The sequence below is a fragment of the Arvicanthis niloticus genome, chromosome 5 (genome assembly GCF_011762505.2).
Source record: "Arvicanthis niloticus isolate mArvNil1 chromosome 5, mArvNil1.pat.X, whole genome shotgun sequence".
Lineage (NCBI taxonomy): Eukaryota > Metazoa > Chordata > Mammalia > Rodentia > Muridae > Arvicanthis > Arvicanthis niloticus.
The window spans coordinates 78,360,528-78,379,668 of NC_047662.1; the positions used below are offsets into that span (position 1 = coordinate 78,360,528).

At 37.2% G+C, this 19,141-nt stretch overlaps 1 protein-coding gene across 1 annotated transcript; it reads left to right on the forward strand.

The window, feature by feature from the left end:
• Positions 1-2,686: 2,686 nt before the first annotated feature.
• LOC117708267 (late cornified envelope protein 3B-like) lies at positions 2,687-2,953 on the forward strand. Its single transcript, XM_034501756.1, has one exon. It carries the CDS (start codon positions 2,687-2,689, stop codon positions 2,951-2,953), a length of 267 nt encoding a protein of 88 aa, XP_034357647.1.
• The last annotated feature ends 16,188 nt before the right edge of the window (positions 2,954-19,141 follow it).

Consider the following 19,141-nt stretch of genomic DNA (forward strand, 5'->3'; position numbering starts at 1 on the left):
AACTTTTCTGTTTTAACTCTTTTAGGTAGGCTGCTAGGTGAATCTCTTCTCAGTGGTGAACTTTCTTATTAGATCTCCAATGCTTGACCAATGTAGATTTGTATCTTCCTCATGGGACATCATCATCTAATCCATCTGTCAGTGACTGGAATTGATGATTTTCCATGAAATAACCAGACAAACCTAATAAACAGGAAATCTGAGTATTAGTGGTTTGGCAGCCACTTCATTATGCTGAGAGAGCTTGTATACAGAGTAAATAAATATATATGGAAAAAAATAAAGAAATCTAAGGGCAGAACCCTGGACACTCTGCTACAAGGGAAAGAAAGAAACTTGATTAAGGGATTTAAGAGTTAAGAAATTTAGGAGGAGAAATAAGAGAGGGTGAGACCCTTGACTCAAGTAAAAGAAAGTTTATGTAAGATAAATACTAAAGACTTTTAGTCTTAGTAACATAAAGACTGGAGAAATGTTGCTAGCATTTACAAGTACAGATTTTGTTAAAGACTGGGGAAAAAAGATCCCAAGTCTTGTTTGTTGTATAGAATGGGTTATAGGGGATGGATGAAGACCACAAGTATTGAGACAAGCCATTTCTCTCAAGGAAGTCTACATCAAAAGGAAACTGTGAGTAAGTCAATAATCAAAGAGACAATATATTACAACATGCTGGTTTGTTAATAAGAACGATCCAGTACAGAGGAACATTTAAATAATGGAAGAGAAAGAAGTTACTATTATTGAAGCTATGTTCCTGAGAATATGAGGAGAAGGAGGAGAAGGAGGAGGAGGAAGAGGAGGAAGAAGAGGATGAGGAGGAAGAGGAAGAAAATGAGGAAGAAGCAGAAGAGGACAGAAATCTTGTTATAATCACAAAATAAATGGATAACTCCTCATGGGGGTTTTTCATCTTGATACAGAAAACCTCTGACTATAAGAATGGGGAAAGGTGTTGATATTTGAGGAGAAAGAGATGCTTATGAGCCATTTACAAAAGCAATGGGCAGATAGATAACTATCTTGGGGTTCATAGCTGTTTTTGAGCTTTGAGTTTGCAAAATCAGTAGAGTTATGCACATTCCTGTTTCTCTTTTTACTTATATTTAAGAATCATTATACCCTTATGCGCTTGCGTGTGTTTGTGTATGTATGTATGTATGCACGCACACTTGAATGTGTGTGTGTGTGTGTATTTGTATGTGCATGCACTCCTACATGGGTTTTATGTATTACTTGTGTAATGGAAGCAAGGACTGGAGAAGAAGGCATTGGATACTCTGGAACTGGAGTTACAGGTGGATGCGAGCCAACACATACATGTTAAAATCTGAACTTAGGTCCTTGGCAACAGTACCCTTAACCACTATGCCATCTTTTTAACCCTATGTGTCTCCTTTTAACCTTGTGAGTAAAAGTGAAGTAAGGATGAAGATTAGTCTGGTTATGTAATTGTGCATAGCAAGTGTGATTACGCAAGATAGAGGCAGAAAAATAAGTTTATCTGTGGACTACTTACATTGAACTACCTGTGACAGAGAGAGAAAAGTACAAAAAATAGAAAGTATTTTGTTGGATAGATGAAGTGCAGGTCACAATGGGACAAACAATTTTAGAAGTCTTACAACCATACATTGTGAACTAGAAAGGCAGGAGGTGGTTACAGGAAAGAGGGATTTCTAAAACTGAGAAAACAGAAGGTTTTTGTTGTTGTTGTGTTTTTGATAATCAAGGAAAGTATGTGTGTATGTGTGTGTGTGTGTGTGTGTGTATCAGTTATAACTGAGGTAAAGCAAAGCACATGGACTTTGAAAGATGCCAAGGAACTAAGAGCTCAGGCTACAGAAATGTCATAATAATATAGATCATTATCAGGAACAACTATATTCATGTAGTTCAAAAAGTTAGGAATGTTATTTCACATAATCAGTTATCAGGTAAATGCAAATCAAAACAACAATGAGCTAGAAGCAAGCCAGGTAGAACAAAATGATAGATACATGTGATGTTGGAGTTAATGTAGAGAAATGAAATCTGGATTCATTGCTGGTTGGAATATAAAAAGGTGTATTTATTTAGGAAAGTTCTTTAACAGTTTCTCAAGTTCTTAAATGTAACCTTACTATGTATCTCAAGTACGTACTCAAGAAAAATAAAGACATGGACATACAAAAAAAAAACCCCACTAAGAATCATAAAATTTTTTACATTAGTAAAAATGTGCATACAACCTAAATGCCCATTGACTGATGGATGCACAAATAAAGTGTGCTATATTTCTCAAGTGGGATGTTATTTAACAATAAAATAAATGAGGCATGAAGACATGTTATAAGATAAATAAACATTTTAAGCATTGTGTTTGCTGAAAGAAACAATGTAGTTGTGGCTTCCAACTACAGGAAGCCACAGAATTCTTTATTCTACTTATCCCCAATGCCTGGGTTTGTCTATAGCCAAATCTATAGAGACAAAAAGTAGATTAGTAGCTGGTTGTAGCTGGAGCAAAATGCTGGGGGCCCAATGTTTGATAATATATAGACGGTTTCTTTTGAGAGAGTTGAAAATATTCTTAAATTATATTGTGGAAATGTTTCAATGAATACAGTAAAATTTTTAAATTGCACAGTTTAGATATACTTGAGTGTGTGAAACCAATGTTATATCTGGTCAAGTTCCTGCTGAGATGTCCTTCCAACAAAGCCAGAATCAGTGTCAAACTCCTCCCAAGTGCCCTTCCTTAAAGAGCACAGCACAGTGTCTGCCTGCAGCCTCTTCTTGCTGTGCTACAACCTATGGGGGCTTCAGTGCCCAGAACTCTGAGAGAGGCTCCTGCTTGAGCCACCAGAGGCGAAGGTCCCACAGATGCAGGAGCTCCAGTTCCTGTGACCATGGCAGTGGTCAGCAGTCTGAGGGTTTAGGCTGTGGCCACAGCTCTGGGGGCTGCTGCTAACCTGGAGCATGACGCTGAGACAAGAGAGTCTGGAGGAATCATGGATCCCAGGGTTAAGGAAAACCCAGCTAGTCTTGTTTTGCCTGACCCTAGAGACCTTTCTCTGCTTGTCTGATGCCTAGGGCTTTTGTTCCCACCCTTCCTGTAGAGTCCCATTGTCCAACTCTGATTCTGACCAAGAATAAAATTTCTATTTGTATTAAAAAATAAATTTTGTTTCTAGTATTCATGTATTAATAGCTGAGTTATCTGAATGCTCTAGGAAAGGTGATAAGAAGTAGACATTCTTACAGTAACATATTAGACAAGCACTATCATACCCATTATACACTCCTGAGTTTGGATTGGTTAAGGGACTGACTGGTCTACCTGTTTACAGTAGAGGAGTGGAGACTCAAAGTAAATGATTTTCTGTCAGTTCCTGTGTACCTAGCTACCACAAAATCGATAACTTCTATCAGAAGTGAGGTCATCAGTATGTGCCCCAAAATAGCTCAGCACTAGAAATTGAATTCTTTGTTTCTTTAAGCACAATGACTGTCAGGTTTCTTGTAGAAGAGATTTCCCAAGAACTTTTTTTTAGATTTTAGGGATATTAAGACAATGCCAAAGACCTTGAGATAAGTAGCTGAGATATAGGGGATCCTGGTGTGCTGAAGGTACCTAGACAGAGAAGGGAGAGTTGGGGAGACAAGGCACACTTCATTGAATGAGCTATTATTTGGCCCCCTTTTCTATTACTTTATTATTATCATGGTAAAAATAAAATTTGTATCCTTTTGTGGGATGGATATCCACTCATTCAAAGCACCTTGAGTCTATGGAGAATAACTACAAAAAAGAACTCTTACTATTCCACCCCTTTCTTGCGAACTTGACAAAAAAAAAAAAAAGACTGATAAAGTGGTGTAATGTTGACTTTAGCTCTATTAAAGACACAGAGAGATAGCATCCAGAGAAACAGGATTGATTACTGGAAGCAGGTTGGGAGATGGATCTCACAGGAAGCATGTAGGAATAGAGTTTGCAGTTAAAAAACCTGTATCTCTTTTTATGAATGGTCATTCCATATCTTGTATGTCATCAACACCTCCAAGCAGCAAGGGAATTTATGCAGACTTTGATAGTGAGAAAAGTCTTGCACCGAATACAATGAAATAGATATGGAAGGTGTTCCTAGCTGACATAAATGTATAGGAACAATTGTTGTATTCTACAGATGACTTCTTGAGAAGGCTCATTGAGTTTGAATTTCAGTGTTTTCTGTGTGATTTTAGAAAGGCTATTTGCCACTTTGGACTCTAGTTTTTTAATTTGTTTTTTACTTTGTTTTAATTTTATTTTTAACTTTCCTTACATATTTGTGGCATGGAAATAAGAAAATAATAAATGTAAAATTATTACCATTGAGCCTGATATGTAGTAAGTACACAATAGATGTTAGCTTCCATTATTTTATTCAATCCTTTTTTTTTTTTCACGGTCACACCGAAGTTTAATAATGATGTCATGAAACTGCTGGAATGAGCAAAAAGATCATTTTAATATCACAAATATTTAAGAAACCAGGATGCCTCATTTCTAAATATAATTTGATGATGACAAGTTTTTAATAGAAAGCATTATAAAAGAATAGTACCTCAACCCACCGAGTGCTGTGGCAATTACAATAGAGAAGAACAAATCCTTCCCAAGGTAAATTCTTTTGGTTAAATGTAATAGTCAAACATCAAAACCTGCATACAGAGATGTACCATGTTTACTTTATGGAGAAATAAAAATGCCTAATTTTATAATTCTTTTTTTTTAATATTTTATTTACACTTCCGATGCCATCCCCTTTCCCCATTCCCACTCCTTAGAAAACCCCTATCCCATGGTCCCCCCTTTTTTTTGCACTTATACATTTTTAAAAAAATGTTAAAGGCTTTATAAGTTTGGTAATGCTCAATCAAAGGTGTAACCCACTACCAAACCTAGATATATCAACTATCTTTGACTGGTGGAGATACGTGAACATCTGCCTCCCTGTCTCCCCCCTCTTTCTCTCTCTCATCACTAGCTTATCCTCTCCTTCTTCTCTTCCTCTCCTTATTTCTCTTCCTCTCTGTACTCCTCCCACCTTAATTCCTTCTACATATCACCCTTCCTGCTAAAATAAAACTTTTCTCTCAAAATACAATTAGAGCATAATCAATCCTGATATGCCCCAGCTCTAGAAATTCAGAACAATGCATTGGGGTAAAATGAAAGGAACAAGACAGAGTTAGATTGGTGAGAAAATGAAAGAAAGAAGGTAATGCTAGTTTTGTCTAAAAGAAGAAAATGTTCTGCATCGAATAATCTGAAGTTTAAATCATGAGGTGACTAATTTAGTCTACACAGTCTTATTTATCTAATAGACTACGGAAATAATAGTGTGTTGTCCTATAGTTTGAGTAAGGCAAGGATCAGTTGATACTTGATAGAAGATTGAACAAAACAGGGACAACACAAGAATCAGTATTTATTGAGGGTCTACTATAGGCCACTTATGAGGTTTGTTGGAGATAATAGATTTGAAATGCCTAACATATAACACTGTTGGAGACAAGATGTTGGTCAATTGGCATGGAGTTTCAGCAAAAGACATAGAAATGCTTAGGACTGCTAGGCTCTTCAGTCTTTTTTTTCTCTGTAGCTCTCAACTATGAGTGCTTTTTGCATAGATCAGAAAAGCCTAAGGTTTGAGTTATTACTTTATTAATAATTAGGGACCAACTTGTTCTCTCAAGGAAAGCTTTTCTGATAAAAGTGAGATTGGAGCTCATGGTCCAAGGGAATAAAGCTACATTCAATACTTCTCTCTACATCAGAACTTCTCTTTGGTCTCAGCAAGTTGAGGGGTGAGAAAGAGAGCCTGGCCTTGAAGATGACCTTACTTCTATAAAATATTAACAGTTCAAAGTAGCAACTATAGATTATCCATCATTATAGTTGTAAGTGCATGACCTGGTGAATTTTAATTCAAAATATTAAAGTGTTCAAAATACCAGAGTGGCTTCTGAATCAAACTTCCAGTTCACATCAGGCCTCTGTCATTCCTTGTGGTGCTTTAAAAATTAATCAACATCTCTGCATTCCCATGTTCTTATTTTAAAATAAAAGTAAGAATAGCATCTACCTCCTATGTCTAATTTTAATATTCATATGTCTAATTTTAGTGTTCATAACCACCTTTGAGTAGAGCCTTGTGAAGTAAGTAAGCAATGAAGGCTAGATATTACTGCATTCATCATTACACTCAGCTCTCTTACATTTATAAAAAATATAACTAATATATCCCATAATTTCCATTTGGACATCACTGTTTCAGTATACTTCATAGTAAAATTTTAAATAATTCCACCAAACAATTCTCCAGAATTCTTGCATCCAGATGTAGCTGCCCAAATAAACAGAGTTTTAGTGGTACTTCCAAGTGACAGGAAATGGCTAAAACATCTCAAGGTATCTAATTCATTGTCTGTCTACATTTTTTTGCTTTTTTCTCCAACGCTGGCCATTTTAAAGCCTATACTGCATGGGCTTGATTTACTAACCTTCTGTGGTTTTCTTGAATATTAGGGTCATGTTCCTTGTTGTTCATAATCTCCAAATATTATATAGTTCCTTGGACAAGGTACATGCTCAAAAATTTTGACTACATTTTGGAATATGCTTAAGTATCCCTCCTCCATTTTTTGAGGGTTTAACTAAAGCATCACTAAAATTAACTATTCATTTTCAGGTTTGAGAGTCCTTTTCTTTTTATCAAGTAGGCAAGTGGGCACTTGCAACCCTCTTATCCTATTTTTATTCAGAAAATACAGAATAATCATCTCCCCAAGAGTCATGTTATTTCTCTGAAATCATGAAAATCCAGTGTAGCTAAAAATCAGAGAAATGTTAATTATATTCAGAACTCTTGAACAGGTTTCTCAGGAGTTTCTTGAGATAGAATTAGAAAACTCTTTTAAATTAATGGAAGTCCTAAACTCATGGAAGAGAAGTGTTCTGCTTACTAAGTCTGCCTTAAAATACCATTTAAGTTCAAGCCCTAGAAATCAGAGCATCTCAGTGCTGCCAATAAGTACTCCACAAGAGCATCCCTGATCGATAGGAATTATAGTAGGTTGGTCTAATGTTGCTATGTATTCAAATGGTAAATACAGTATCCCAAGATCTGGTGACTCTAAGACAAGCAGTTCATATACCATATTTTGTTTATGTAAACCTTGGCCCCCAAGTTATCCATGGTTGATTAATAAAGATGCCTATACCCTGGGCTGGGCAGAGCAGAGGGTATGGAGCAAAAGTTCCCAGGTTTTGGGTCTCTGTAAAGACCATGAGGGAAGAGGACGGAGGAAGAAGACAGAATTTGCCATGGAGTAGGTAGATCATGAGTGCATGGCCATGAGGGCTGGCTTGTTGGAGTAGGAGCAGGCCAGATAGAACTCGGCAAGTGATATCTCTTGGTTATTGACACTTAAGTAGACAAAATAGTATAGCTTTAATGCTTTAAGGCTTTACAAACAATGAATCAGATAGACAATAAATATGAAGGTTTTGTGTTTTGTATTTGGGAAGTAAATGATTTAAGTTAGTGTAGAAACCTGCAAGTAATATTTACTACAACAGGAAGAACCATGTCTTAGACAATGCCTTAGCGTACAGGCAGAGGACAAATTTGTTGAATGAATTAAACACATCTGGTATGAACCTTGGATGGAGGTTGACTTAGTTTAAGTCAAAGTCACTGTCATTTGCATGATACTAAGAACCATTTCAGTGGAAAAACAAAAATGGAAATTGATCCCAATTCTTAAGGATTCTGTGAAATCAGCCAGACCTGGATGGATATTCATGGAGAATCATACCAATTAGTGAAGGCATAGGTTTCCTAATACATTGCAGTACCAGATTTGAGTACATGGCAAATCCATCGCATTCAAACTGTTTGCATTATGTGTCCAGCTTACCAGAAAGGCTGGATGACATCTTTTTAGCCATGCTTGAAGGAGTCATTGTTTATTTTCTTCAGGGCTTAGGACAAGGACATGCATTGTCGGTAATTCTAATTGAGGGTTTCCATCCTGGGATACTTCAAATATTGCAGGTGACACTTGCTGTCTTTTCCAAGGCCACATTTTGAAGGGTTTTCTAACAAGGAAGCAGCAAGATTTGAATATGGTGACATTAGACCTTGTCAGACAAAAACATCAATATTGGTGCATAATTAATGCTCAGAGCTTATCTGACATGGACAGAGCAGGCCCAGAGTGCTTTCACAAATCAATTTGCTACCTGAATTACAAACATAGCAGATACATCCTGACAGGCTGATGCTATTAGAACCTGGGAGCATCTAGTGAAACATTTGAACAAATCTAAGATCTAATCTCACGTTCGCTCCTTATATAGGGAAAGATTGAACAGGGCAGAGATCAAAGAAGTAACATTGATTAAGTACCTGTGACAGCATGCTGTACTCCATTACCATCATGGTATGGTCTTTACCTTGGTTCAAGTATCATAACAATTGACAAGGCAAGGGTTCTAATCCTAATATTTAAGATGTAGGATGTAATGTTTGAAGACATTACCAGTATAATCAAGATCACTCTACTAGTATTAGGCACAGATGCAGTTTTCATGTGACTATGTCCCTGTGGTTCTATTCTACGTGTATGTATAGTAGCATGTAATCACTCTATCTGTCTGTGTTAGGGATTAACATGCTTTGTCTTCATTCAGCTCCCAAAAATCACACAGAAATCTATGAGTCCAGACACTGAGGGTCCTTGTCCCCAGTTGGTTGTTGATTTGTCAATAACAGCCAATAGTTGGGCAGGGAGATGAAGGTGGGACTTTTAGATTTCCCATACAAGGGATGATGGGAAGAAAAAGGAACAGAATTACCATGATGAGGCAGCAGAGAGATAAGACCTAAGAGCATCAGGAGAGAAACCATCCAACCAGAAAAGTGTGACCCCTGGGGCCACTTCTCTACTTGGGTCTTGGGTAGCAGAGATGAAATATAGATTTAGGAAGTAGTAACTTGGGAGTATCAGAGGGGAGTGTGTTAGCTACATGGATGTTCAGAAGTAGCTCTGTCATTGAGCTAGTTAAGGCGTATAAAATACAAAGGGTGTGTGTTTGTGCATATTTGTGTGTATGTGTGTTTGTGTGTGTGTATGTGTGTGTGTGTAAGTGTATTTTCATTTGCAAATTCAGAGAACTCTGGTGGGTGGTGAGAAGTGTGACCACCCACAGGAAACTACAGAGTGGTTTAGCAATTTACTGCTACATGTCTATCTGCCTGTTTATCTATCTATCTATCTATCTATCTATCTATCTATCTATCTATGTATCCCTATCATATGTGTATTTATCTATCAATTGTAAAAATGTGAGTGTGTCATTAATTAGAAATCTATAATTTTGGGATAGAACTTAATTTTAACCCCACAAAATTTTTTTTGTCTTATATATCTCTATAATGAGTACTGCAAATTTTCTTTGTAAAGGGAGATCTTCTTCAATATGGTTCACATAAAAACACACACACACACTGTATTAAATATTTAAACCAAAACTGTGGGGCTTATTCCATATATGGAAAAAACCAACAATACAATTTCGTATATAATGGTGACACCCAAGAAAGTATAGTAAAAAGTAGAGTAGTTGATAAATGCTTATTATTAAAGTATGATTTCATGTGGTTTTTCATATGAGACTCCATATAAAATGTAAGTATTAAGAAAGTTTTAGAGAAAGCGTTTCATTACTAAATTAAATTGAATATTACTTGGTTAAAGGAATTCAGATATCCACAGTTTTGAGTAATTTTTGTTTGTTTGCTTGCTTGCTTTTTGTCTAAATAATTTGAATTAACTTACTGTTTAAACAAGTATGTTGACAAGTGCCATGTCATGAAGGCTTGAAGTGGTACTTGTGTTCTGCCAGATGGAAACAGTTGTCCAAAGACATTTCCCATTTTTTGTAATTTTCAAGTCTTAGTTTAAATAGTTTTCTTCTGTATGTTTCCTGAGGCTAATCATGCTAAACCTTGCTGATCTTCTTTACTCATGTTGGTCTCCATCACAACACACTTAAAAAAAATATCTAAGTGTCTTCTTCTTCTCTTTCTTCTTCTTCTTCTTCTTCTTCTTCTTCTTCTTCTTCTTCTTCTTCTTCTTCTTCTTCTTCTTCTTCTTCTTCTTCTTCTTCTTCTTCTTCTTCTTCTCCTCTTCCTCCTCTTCCTCCTCCTCTTCCTCCTCCTCCTTCTTCTCCTTCTCCTTCTCTCCTTCTCCTTCTTCCTCTTCCTCTTCCTCCTCTTCCTCCTCCTCCTCCTTCTTCTCCTTCTCTCCTTCTCCTTCTTCCTCTTCCTCTTCCTCTTCCTCTTCCTCTTCCTCTTCTTCTTCTTCTTCTTCTTCTTCTTTCTTTTCTCTTTCCCTTCTCCTCATCCTCCTCTTTCTCCTTTTCCTCCTCCTTTTCTTCTTTTGGTTTTTCAAGAAAAGATTTCTTTGTGTAGTTTGGTGTGTTCTGGGACTTGCTCTGTAGACCAGGCTGGACTTGAACTCAGAGTTCTACCTGCCTCTGCCTTGTAAGTGCTGAGATTAAAGGCATGAACCACTACTGCTCAGCTAATTTCATTGCTTTCTATTCTTGTTTCCTTAATGATCAAGCTCTTTAACTAAAAGATTACCACAACACACATAAGATCCATCTCTGTCCTGTTCATTCTAATGTGTGGCAAATGCAAAATATACTAATATTTATTGAATGAATGAATGTTCCCCTCTTATACCCCCAAAGGTTCTGTGCATTGATATTTGGTGTATACTCTGTTTTTTGACTGGTTATTTTTGATTTTTTTCTGTAATTTCATAGCTTTATGAGGTAAATAAAATGATAAATTAGATAAACAAATAAACTTACAGGAGGGTTTTTACTTCAGGGAGGCAGGGGATGTGTGAGGTTTAATACCTGAAATTACTCAGCAAGATAGGAAATGCTGTGATTAAAAATTTATATTTTGAGTTGCTTTCTGGTACCATCCAAACCTCTTTATGCTGCTTCAATACAACAGACTCAGTGTAATCTTTACTCATTTAGAAAAATTAGGAAGAGGATACTGCAAATAACCCTGCTCAATGATAGTTTAATGAAAAAAAAGTTGGCATTAATTCACAAGTATACAGCACAACTCAAATGAAGGTATCATGATCACACATAATAGAGCTCGTTGGAAATCTTTTAAAATCAAATGGACAAGAATGATGTTTTTCAAACAAGCCAGGTGATTTTATATGGATTAAGAAAGGATGAAGCATAGGTCTTCACTGTCATTAAGGTTATGGAGCCCCAGAGCAACTGACTCATTTAAGATATTTATATTTTCTTCCTCCTTATGTTACCAAACAAAACTTTTAACATGGAGATGGTGAGTTATTATAAAGTCTAAGTTAGTGGAATAGAAACTTTGAAGTTTGATTATTCTTGGAATTCTGGAGGTTGGAAGAGAAATAAAAAAATTGATATAGGAGCAGAACAAACAAGCCAAGACCCCAGAGCATCCATGGAGGTGCTGCGGAAGAGTAAACTTGGCAGAAACATCACACATAGGTCTATCACTCAAGGCAGCCTATTGGATTCTGGCAAGTATTGAACCAAACTGACACTTGCCTTACCCTTCTATTTTAATTTCATCCATGGGAGTCAGGGAAGATAAGTGTTTGCTCAGTGTAAATGAGGCAACTCAAGGACAAACAAGACAAACTGAGCCATTGACTGTTACTTACAGTTGGAAGGTCCTCAGCATCACCGACTAAGAATAAACAAATCCGGACCAAAATAAAGCAGATAAATAAAAATGAGGTGTTGTGGGTGTGAGAAAGTAGAGATGATAACAAAACAGGGAGATCAGAGTGTTAAATTAAAAAAAAAAAAAGCCAGAAATCTAGGGCACATCCTGGGAAAATCATCATGAGTCTTGTCTCTCTGTGGGAACACGCCCCAGGCTGGACCCCATATTTCAGACTGATGAGTAGAGTGTGCATGGTAAGGTGTGCTAATGAAAATTCTCAGTTCTCTGCTAACATTAAGCATATTATAGAGGCAGTGAAAGTGACACAGAGCAAGGCAACAAGTGACTGAGATGCTGGGTTCTGAAAGGAAGATCCCTGAAACCTCAGGTTTAATTTTTCTATTGTACAGCCTGTTTCTCTTATTGGAGATTTTTCAGGCAGCCATCAAAGCAAATAGCCTGCTTATGAGTGATTGGTGTATGCAAGGCATAAATGTTTGGAAATAGTCCATAAAAATTCTTTTCAATGACTTTTCAACCCTCATCTCACCAAAACAAAAGAGAAGGATTGAAACACTGAAATAGAGAGTGAGAGAGATAGAGGGAGACACAGAGAGAAAATGAATCTCTCAGACTTTTAAGAAACCCTTCCTTGACTAATGGAGATCTCTCAGATAAATAGAATCCAGATACGCTGTTTTCTTATCTTTCTACTTCTTATTTTCGCTAAATATCAGATGAACCAGGAGTATTCTTCTGGCGCCAGGGGTGGGGCTACATTGGAGCCATCACTTGATGACCTTGGAGAGAGTCCTGCCTTTTGTGTTTGAATATGAGCTTTTTCCCTTGATTTAGTCTCCTCAATGTAGCTGGTTGTGTGGTACATTCAGATTTAGTCTGGTATCAACTTCTGACTTTGGAATCTCTACAAAGTTTATTTCTCTAAAAGAGAATTTGGGTCTTGGCTGGCCCACTGATGATTTTCAATGAATCTCAGAGGACATTTACAGGCCTTTGAGGGGCTTGCTTAGGTTATGTAAAGTCAGCCATTCTTAGCTTTTTTTCACTGATTCATGCTCCCTTTGCCTTGTGCATTGAGAAAGGTAGATGACAGCCTGATTGCTTCAGAGTTTTGTTTGGTTTGTATGTGTGTGTGTTTATGTGTATTTGTGTGTCATGTACATATAATATATGTGTATATATGTGTGTACATTTGTATGTAGTATACATACATATGTATATGTGTGTGTGTGTTGTGTGCATGCACACATGTATATGGAGATTGAAATGGATGTCTTCTTTTATTATTCTTCACCTAATCTTTTGAGACAAGTCCTCTCACTGAATCTGAATCTAGTGTTCATCAACCAGCTAGACTGACTAACCAACATGTATTGGAAATTCTTTAGTTTTTTTGCTTACTTTCTCAGTACGCTACTATGCTCTAGATTGTTTTTTTTTTTTTTAAATTGAATGCTGCAGATTAGAACTAAAGTCTTCAAGGTGTGTGATAAGTGCTATACTAAGCATCTCCCGGGGCCTCAAGTGATTTTCCTTTAAGATGTCATATCCCTGACTCTCCTTTGGACGGAGCCCTAAGAGCTGTACTTGATTTCTTTTCCCAAAGATTAAAGCTTTATTTAAAAGCCTCAGACTTCCAAATAGCTATCCCTTGGTAAAACATTGTTTCAACCTGCCTGACTGATGGAAGCTCGAGTTATATCTTGTCTTTTTTTTTTTTTTTTTTTAAACGTTTCTACTCTGGGCATAGAATAAAACTAAATGCTGAATCCTTTGACTGTACTCTGGGAACACTGGCAATTTGGAAGTCTCTTTGCTCTCTAAACAAAGTCTCAAATTTATGTTTAAATTTCAGATTTTCTGAATTTCTTTCTGTGGTTTTAGGCATTAATTTGAATCTCAGCTTGTTTATTTGTTTGTTTTTTCACTTTTTAAATCTTTAATGAGTGCTTTAAACATTGAAAGAGGTAATTAAGGGCGATTGTGATATGGGATATTTCTTATCAATTAGAAAGCATCTAGAATTTCATAGGAGACAACAAGCCTCCTATGATGCCTCCTAGGGATTATCAAGATTAGGTAATTGATGTGGGAAGACTCATGTTAACTGTGGTAGCACCATTACATGGGGAATGGTCCTTTTCTGAATAAAAAGGATAAAACCATTGGACACTAGCATGCTTTGCTCTATTACGAGGACTATAGATACAATGTGATTAGGGACCTAGAGCTTCTTTTCCTAGAAACTGTCATAATGAAGCTAACTTTGAACCATAATGACACCTTGAACTGTGAGCCAAAATATTCCTTCCTTAAATTGCTTTTGTCAGAATTATATATCTTTAAATTACAACAACAGAAAGAGTAGTAGTTAGTATAAGGATTAATGGATACTGATGACAGGGAGTTTTTTGTGCCCACTATCATATTTCTAGTGTCTGTTATACAGTGTTGTGTATATAAGATATTTTAATAAAAATTTTCTGGATAAATTAAAAGATGATGATTTTGAAGCAGAAATTTGCATCCTTGAGATTCTTTTCATTGTTACTTCTTCCTGTTTTCTTCTTTTTCTTTTTGTTTTTCTTTTCTTGTTCTTTCTGCTTTCACGTTCCTTATTCCTCCATCTGTGGGCACAAAATTCTCCCTACCACTTCCAGGAAACTGTGAAGAAATGAGGCCTGCAACTGCATTCTGCAGGTTGAGTGTTGAAGAGAAGTGTTGCTGGCAGATTGAAGGAGGAAAATCTACTGTGTTCCTCACAGCTGGAGCTGCTGGTGCCTGCCACCTAAGCAGTGAGCTGAGCAGTGGGTAAAAATAGACTGCACAGGGAGAGCATGAGAACTGAACCCCAGGATAGGTGCTTAGTGAAAAAAATAAAAAAATCAAAGTAGCATATGCTAAGACCCAGTTGATGGGGCTATGGAGAGGGAACTGATACAGAGCATATGGACAGGATCAAGCAAGGAGGGTTGGCTACTCAGTGACCCCTGACCAGGCATCTCTGTTGTCTAATTTTAGACTAGGGGTCCAGGATGAACCTCAAGGGGTCTAGTTCATAGATGTAGATGCTAAAGTTTAGTGAGGTATTTGGCTTTTGAATTCTTAGAACAGATAAAACAGTAGTCCTTCAGCCATTTCTAAATTCTCTAACAGTGAATCTGAAAATGGTATCTGGGACTGGTCTGGACATGAGGAAGTCTTCTACACCCTGGGAATACATACACAAAGAATGAGAGCGTTGCCTGGGGACACCGTTAAAATACTGGAAACATGACAGTAGCTCATAGAAGCTCAATCTAACCCCCATAGAATACATCAATGTCTCGGTAAACTATTCAACACTGGTACACACTAACACTGGCCCAGATGGCTATGGCCACACATAGCTTCAGAGGATAACGCAAGACCTTAGCAAGTGTCCATTCTCTGATAATCTGTGGCTAAGCCCTGACTTCTAGCATCTGCACACTACATCCGGGCATGAGAAAATGAGGAAAGGCATGGGACCCAGGCAGGAAATTTAAGATTGAACCTAGAAGTTCAAATACTTTAGTGTGTCCTCTACCTTACATACTTTCCAGTAGCATGAGAGCCTTGTAGAAGCATAGACTGCAGCTAAACACCAGGTACGTACCATTCAAAAACTGAAATTTCCCTCTTCTGTTTTATACAATGTATAATCCTAAAGTCTAGCACAGTGTTCTAGCGATATAGTAGGCACTAAAAAATTAAATTTTTGGGTTCCAAATATCTTGCAAGGCAGCTATGCTCACCACTATACCACCAACACCACACCATGAACAAACATGTACTTAAAGTTGAGTAAAGTTGGTTTGTAAACCTTGCTGTCTTACTATGCATGGAGCTTGAGAGATAATTTTTCCTCTTTGATGAAAAAGTAGAATCATGAAGCTTAGCTGGTGAAAGTGTTGTGAAGATGAAATAAGATTGGAATTATGGTCTGAATCTGAAATGTCTGCCAAAGATTCATGGGTTAGAACTTTGACTTTCAACTGATAGGTTTTGGGAAGGTGATTAAATCACAGTGGCACTGACTTCGGCAGGGCATTAACCCACTGATGGAACAGGAAGCTTACATTGTTCTAAGAAGATAACTATACTCTTCTACAAACATTCTCTTTGATGGCACTGAGATGTGGGTTATTGTAGACATAGTGTTTCAGTGCTAACAAAATACATTAAGGCATGCTTTTGTAGTTGGTGTCATTGTGGTTTTGACAAAATATATTTTTTAATATGAATGTGTGACATTCACTTTTTATATCAATATAAAGTTTCTAAGATTTAGCAAGATAAGGAGATTTTCATCTCCCTTCATTACTCAGAACCAAACATTTTTTTTTTTCAAATGGCTCTAGTTCAGTAGCATCACTCACTTTCCCACTCAGAAAGCAAATAATTTTACTGGGGGGGGGGGGTTGTGGAGGTGTCAACTAAAGGAAGAGACATATTATATAAAATGTACAAATTTAAATCAGGTCTATGAAAGGTAGAGTGATGTGAAAGAAAATAACTTGACAGACATTGTGGATCTGTTTTTTTGCAAAGCCTATTAAAGAAGCGATGCTTCTGTTGAGACCCGAGGAACCAACCCAGGAAACCCTGGGGGTGAAGTGTGTTCTAGGTTAGTGGGTGGGTGAGTGGGGGGTGTTCCAGCCTTAGAGGTGAGAAGGACAGGTTTTGTTATAAACTTCCCAAAGAAAATTACTTTTTTAGAGAAGACAGCTATGCATTTGTCTTTGTTAACAATGCAGTGACTTTTACTTCTTTACTAGAGGGTGCAGGGGGCTGACTGGTCTTCGTCTTTTATCTCTAAGAAATGTCAGGTAATTAAAATGTCTTCTTAGCATTTGTGTTGTATGATCTTGAGCAAAAATCTCAGAACCATCTTCTTATAAGAGAGAAAACCCTACAAGTCATCCACTCTACTTTCTGAAGAGACAATAGCAGCCTCTTCTCTTCCTCTTCTTCATCTTCTTCCTCCCCTCCCCCTTCTTTTTCTCCTCCTCATCATCCTTTTTCTTCAGTAAGAAGGGCTTATTTTGCATCACATTTTAAAGATACAATCAGTTACAGCAGAGAAATTGTTGGTAGTAGTTTGATCAGGCTGGTACACTGAATCTATAGTCAGAAAGGAGAGATAAACACCAGTGTCCAACTCAGTTTCTCACTTTTACTTAGTAGAAGATTACAGCTACTGCCAATAGTAGAAGACCAATTAGTAGAATGAGTAGAAGACCAATGCTACTGCCCACAGTTCAGTTATGCTTTCCCATTTCTATTAACAAGAGGAGACATACCTGTTAAGTCATGCCCAGAAATTCATTTCTTAGGTGATTCTAGATCCAGTCAAGTTTAAGTTCAGTTTTAACCACCAACATTCTTTTGCCACATTTATTAATATGATGGGGTCAGAAGATTGACTTTGCAGACCACACAAGATATTCCAACTATGCTTTAGCATCGTAGTGCTTCTGCCTCTTCTGAGTTTTAGGATAGTCTTTGTTTTGCATAGAAAAAGCTTATTGTTAAAGGAGATGTAGAATGATTTTATGGATGACAAAGGAACTCTAGATTCCTAAGAGGAAGAATAAATTGTGCACAGTGAGAGGACTGACTCAAAATATGTTGCAAGGATGCCATAATCTACGACAAGCATCCCTGATCTAAGCATGGGTTAACACTATAGCCAGCATAAAGACCTGTAGGAACCATACTTGTAAGGAAGTAAATGACTCTAGAACAATTTGAAGGAACAATAGAATGGTCAGAGGGTGTCTTGATGGTAGGCATGGTCACATGTACACCACTATGGAGGCAAAGGATGCTTTCCAGGACTTACACAAATGCTCCATTGCCACTGAATATGTTGGCTGGATTGTCATATAGCTTGAATACTGTAATTTTGGCTTTGGTTTTTCTAAAATGTAGGCTCCTTTGGTAGTTTCAACATTCTTTACTTTTCTGAAAATGTATTTCCATTTCAATTATGTATACACATTTATATCTGTATGCATATGTGCAAATGAATGCAGGTGTCCAGGAAAGTTGGAGGTACCAGATACCCTGGATATAGAGCTAAAAGCTATCATAAGCAGCTCAATGTGGGTGTTAAGAAGTGAACTCAGGGTCGCTGGGAGAGTGGTTCAGGATCATAACCTGTGAGCAATATCTTTAGCCCCAGTAGGTTTCAGTGTCAATGCTGTTTTTTTATTTTTATGTTTTTAGCTTCTGACCTCATAGCTGAAAGATGGATCCCCCATTCTGCTTATTCTCCAACCTTTTATGGGCAGAAAAAAACTAGGACACCATGAAAAGGGCTTTGATGTAGCTAGTACTTCCGAAAACCTACTTTAACTCAGTCTTGTCTAGTGTCTTGGACTTTCTGTTTGTAAACTGGGTTAGGTCAGTGACTTTCTAATGTCCCCTTTCTTACCTAGATCGCCCCCCTCTTTTTTCTACTTTTCTTTCATCCTTTCAGTGTGTACAATCTGACACATTTGTTTTAAGAAATATTTTTTTTTTGCCTGAATACATGACAAAAATGAAGTTCCATTTAAAGCTTTAATATGAAAAAAAGTGCCTTGATTCATGTGAGAATGGCAGACTTGGGGCTCTGTCTTCTAAGCAAGTTGAGCTATCTTGGGGAAACCATTGCACTCTTATGACTGTGGCTTGAAAATAATATAATTGGTCAAAGACAAAGACTCCATTGGCTTTAAAGTTTTATGGTCATGCACTGCTCTGTTGATTTGAAAAACCTTCAGTATCTGTGAGTATCTCTGAGGTCAGACAGGAAGAATGATAATATCATAGGGTAGTATCAGAGTGACAATGTCTGAGACTGGAGCCAATCCTTAGCTGCTGTGTAGTTCAGTCTGGTGGTGACTCTGAAAGGTTATTTGAGGCTGTAATTGTAGTACTTTCTGTAGAGTTCTGCAGTTTGGGCATGAAAAGTTTACAGAGATCCATTAATGAAGTCTGTACTGTCTGCAGGACTGGGGCATGGTTACAATTATGCCATTTGTATATTTGTGTGTGTGTGTTTCACCTGTATATACTTATCACAAGTTTGGAAACTAGGGTCTAAAAATTACAGAACATACAATTGTAATTCTCAACCATGAAGTATCAATTTAGCTCTGCTTGCCAGCTTCATTGCTCATAAAGTTCAAATGGCCTGATATACAGAACTATAACCATAATGGCTGTGAGCCCTGGCTTCTACCTTGCATCTGCAGGATACCTAGAGCATGGTCCAGAGTATTAACCATTCTAATAAATGGATAATTCACTCGATTGGGATTTAG

Bases quoted from the DNA above. Each gene is read 5' to 3' on its own strand.
- LOC117708267 (XM_034501756.1), top strand. From the start codon at position 2,687: ATGTCCTTCCAACAAAGCCAGAATCAGTGTCAAACTCCTCCCAAGTGC.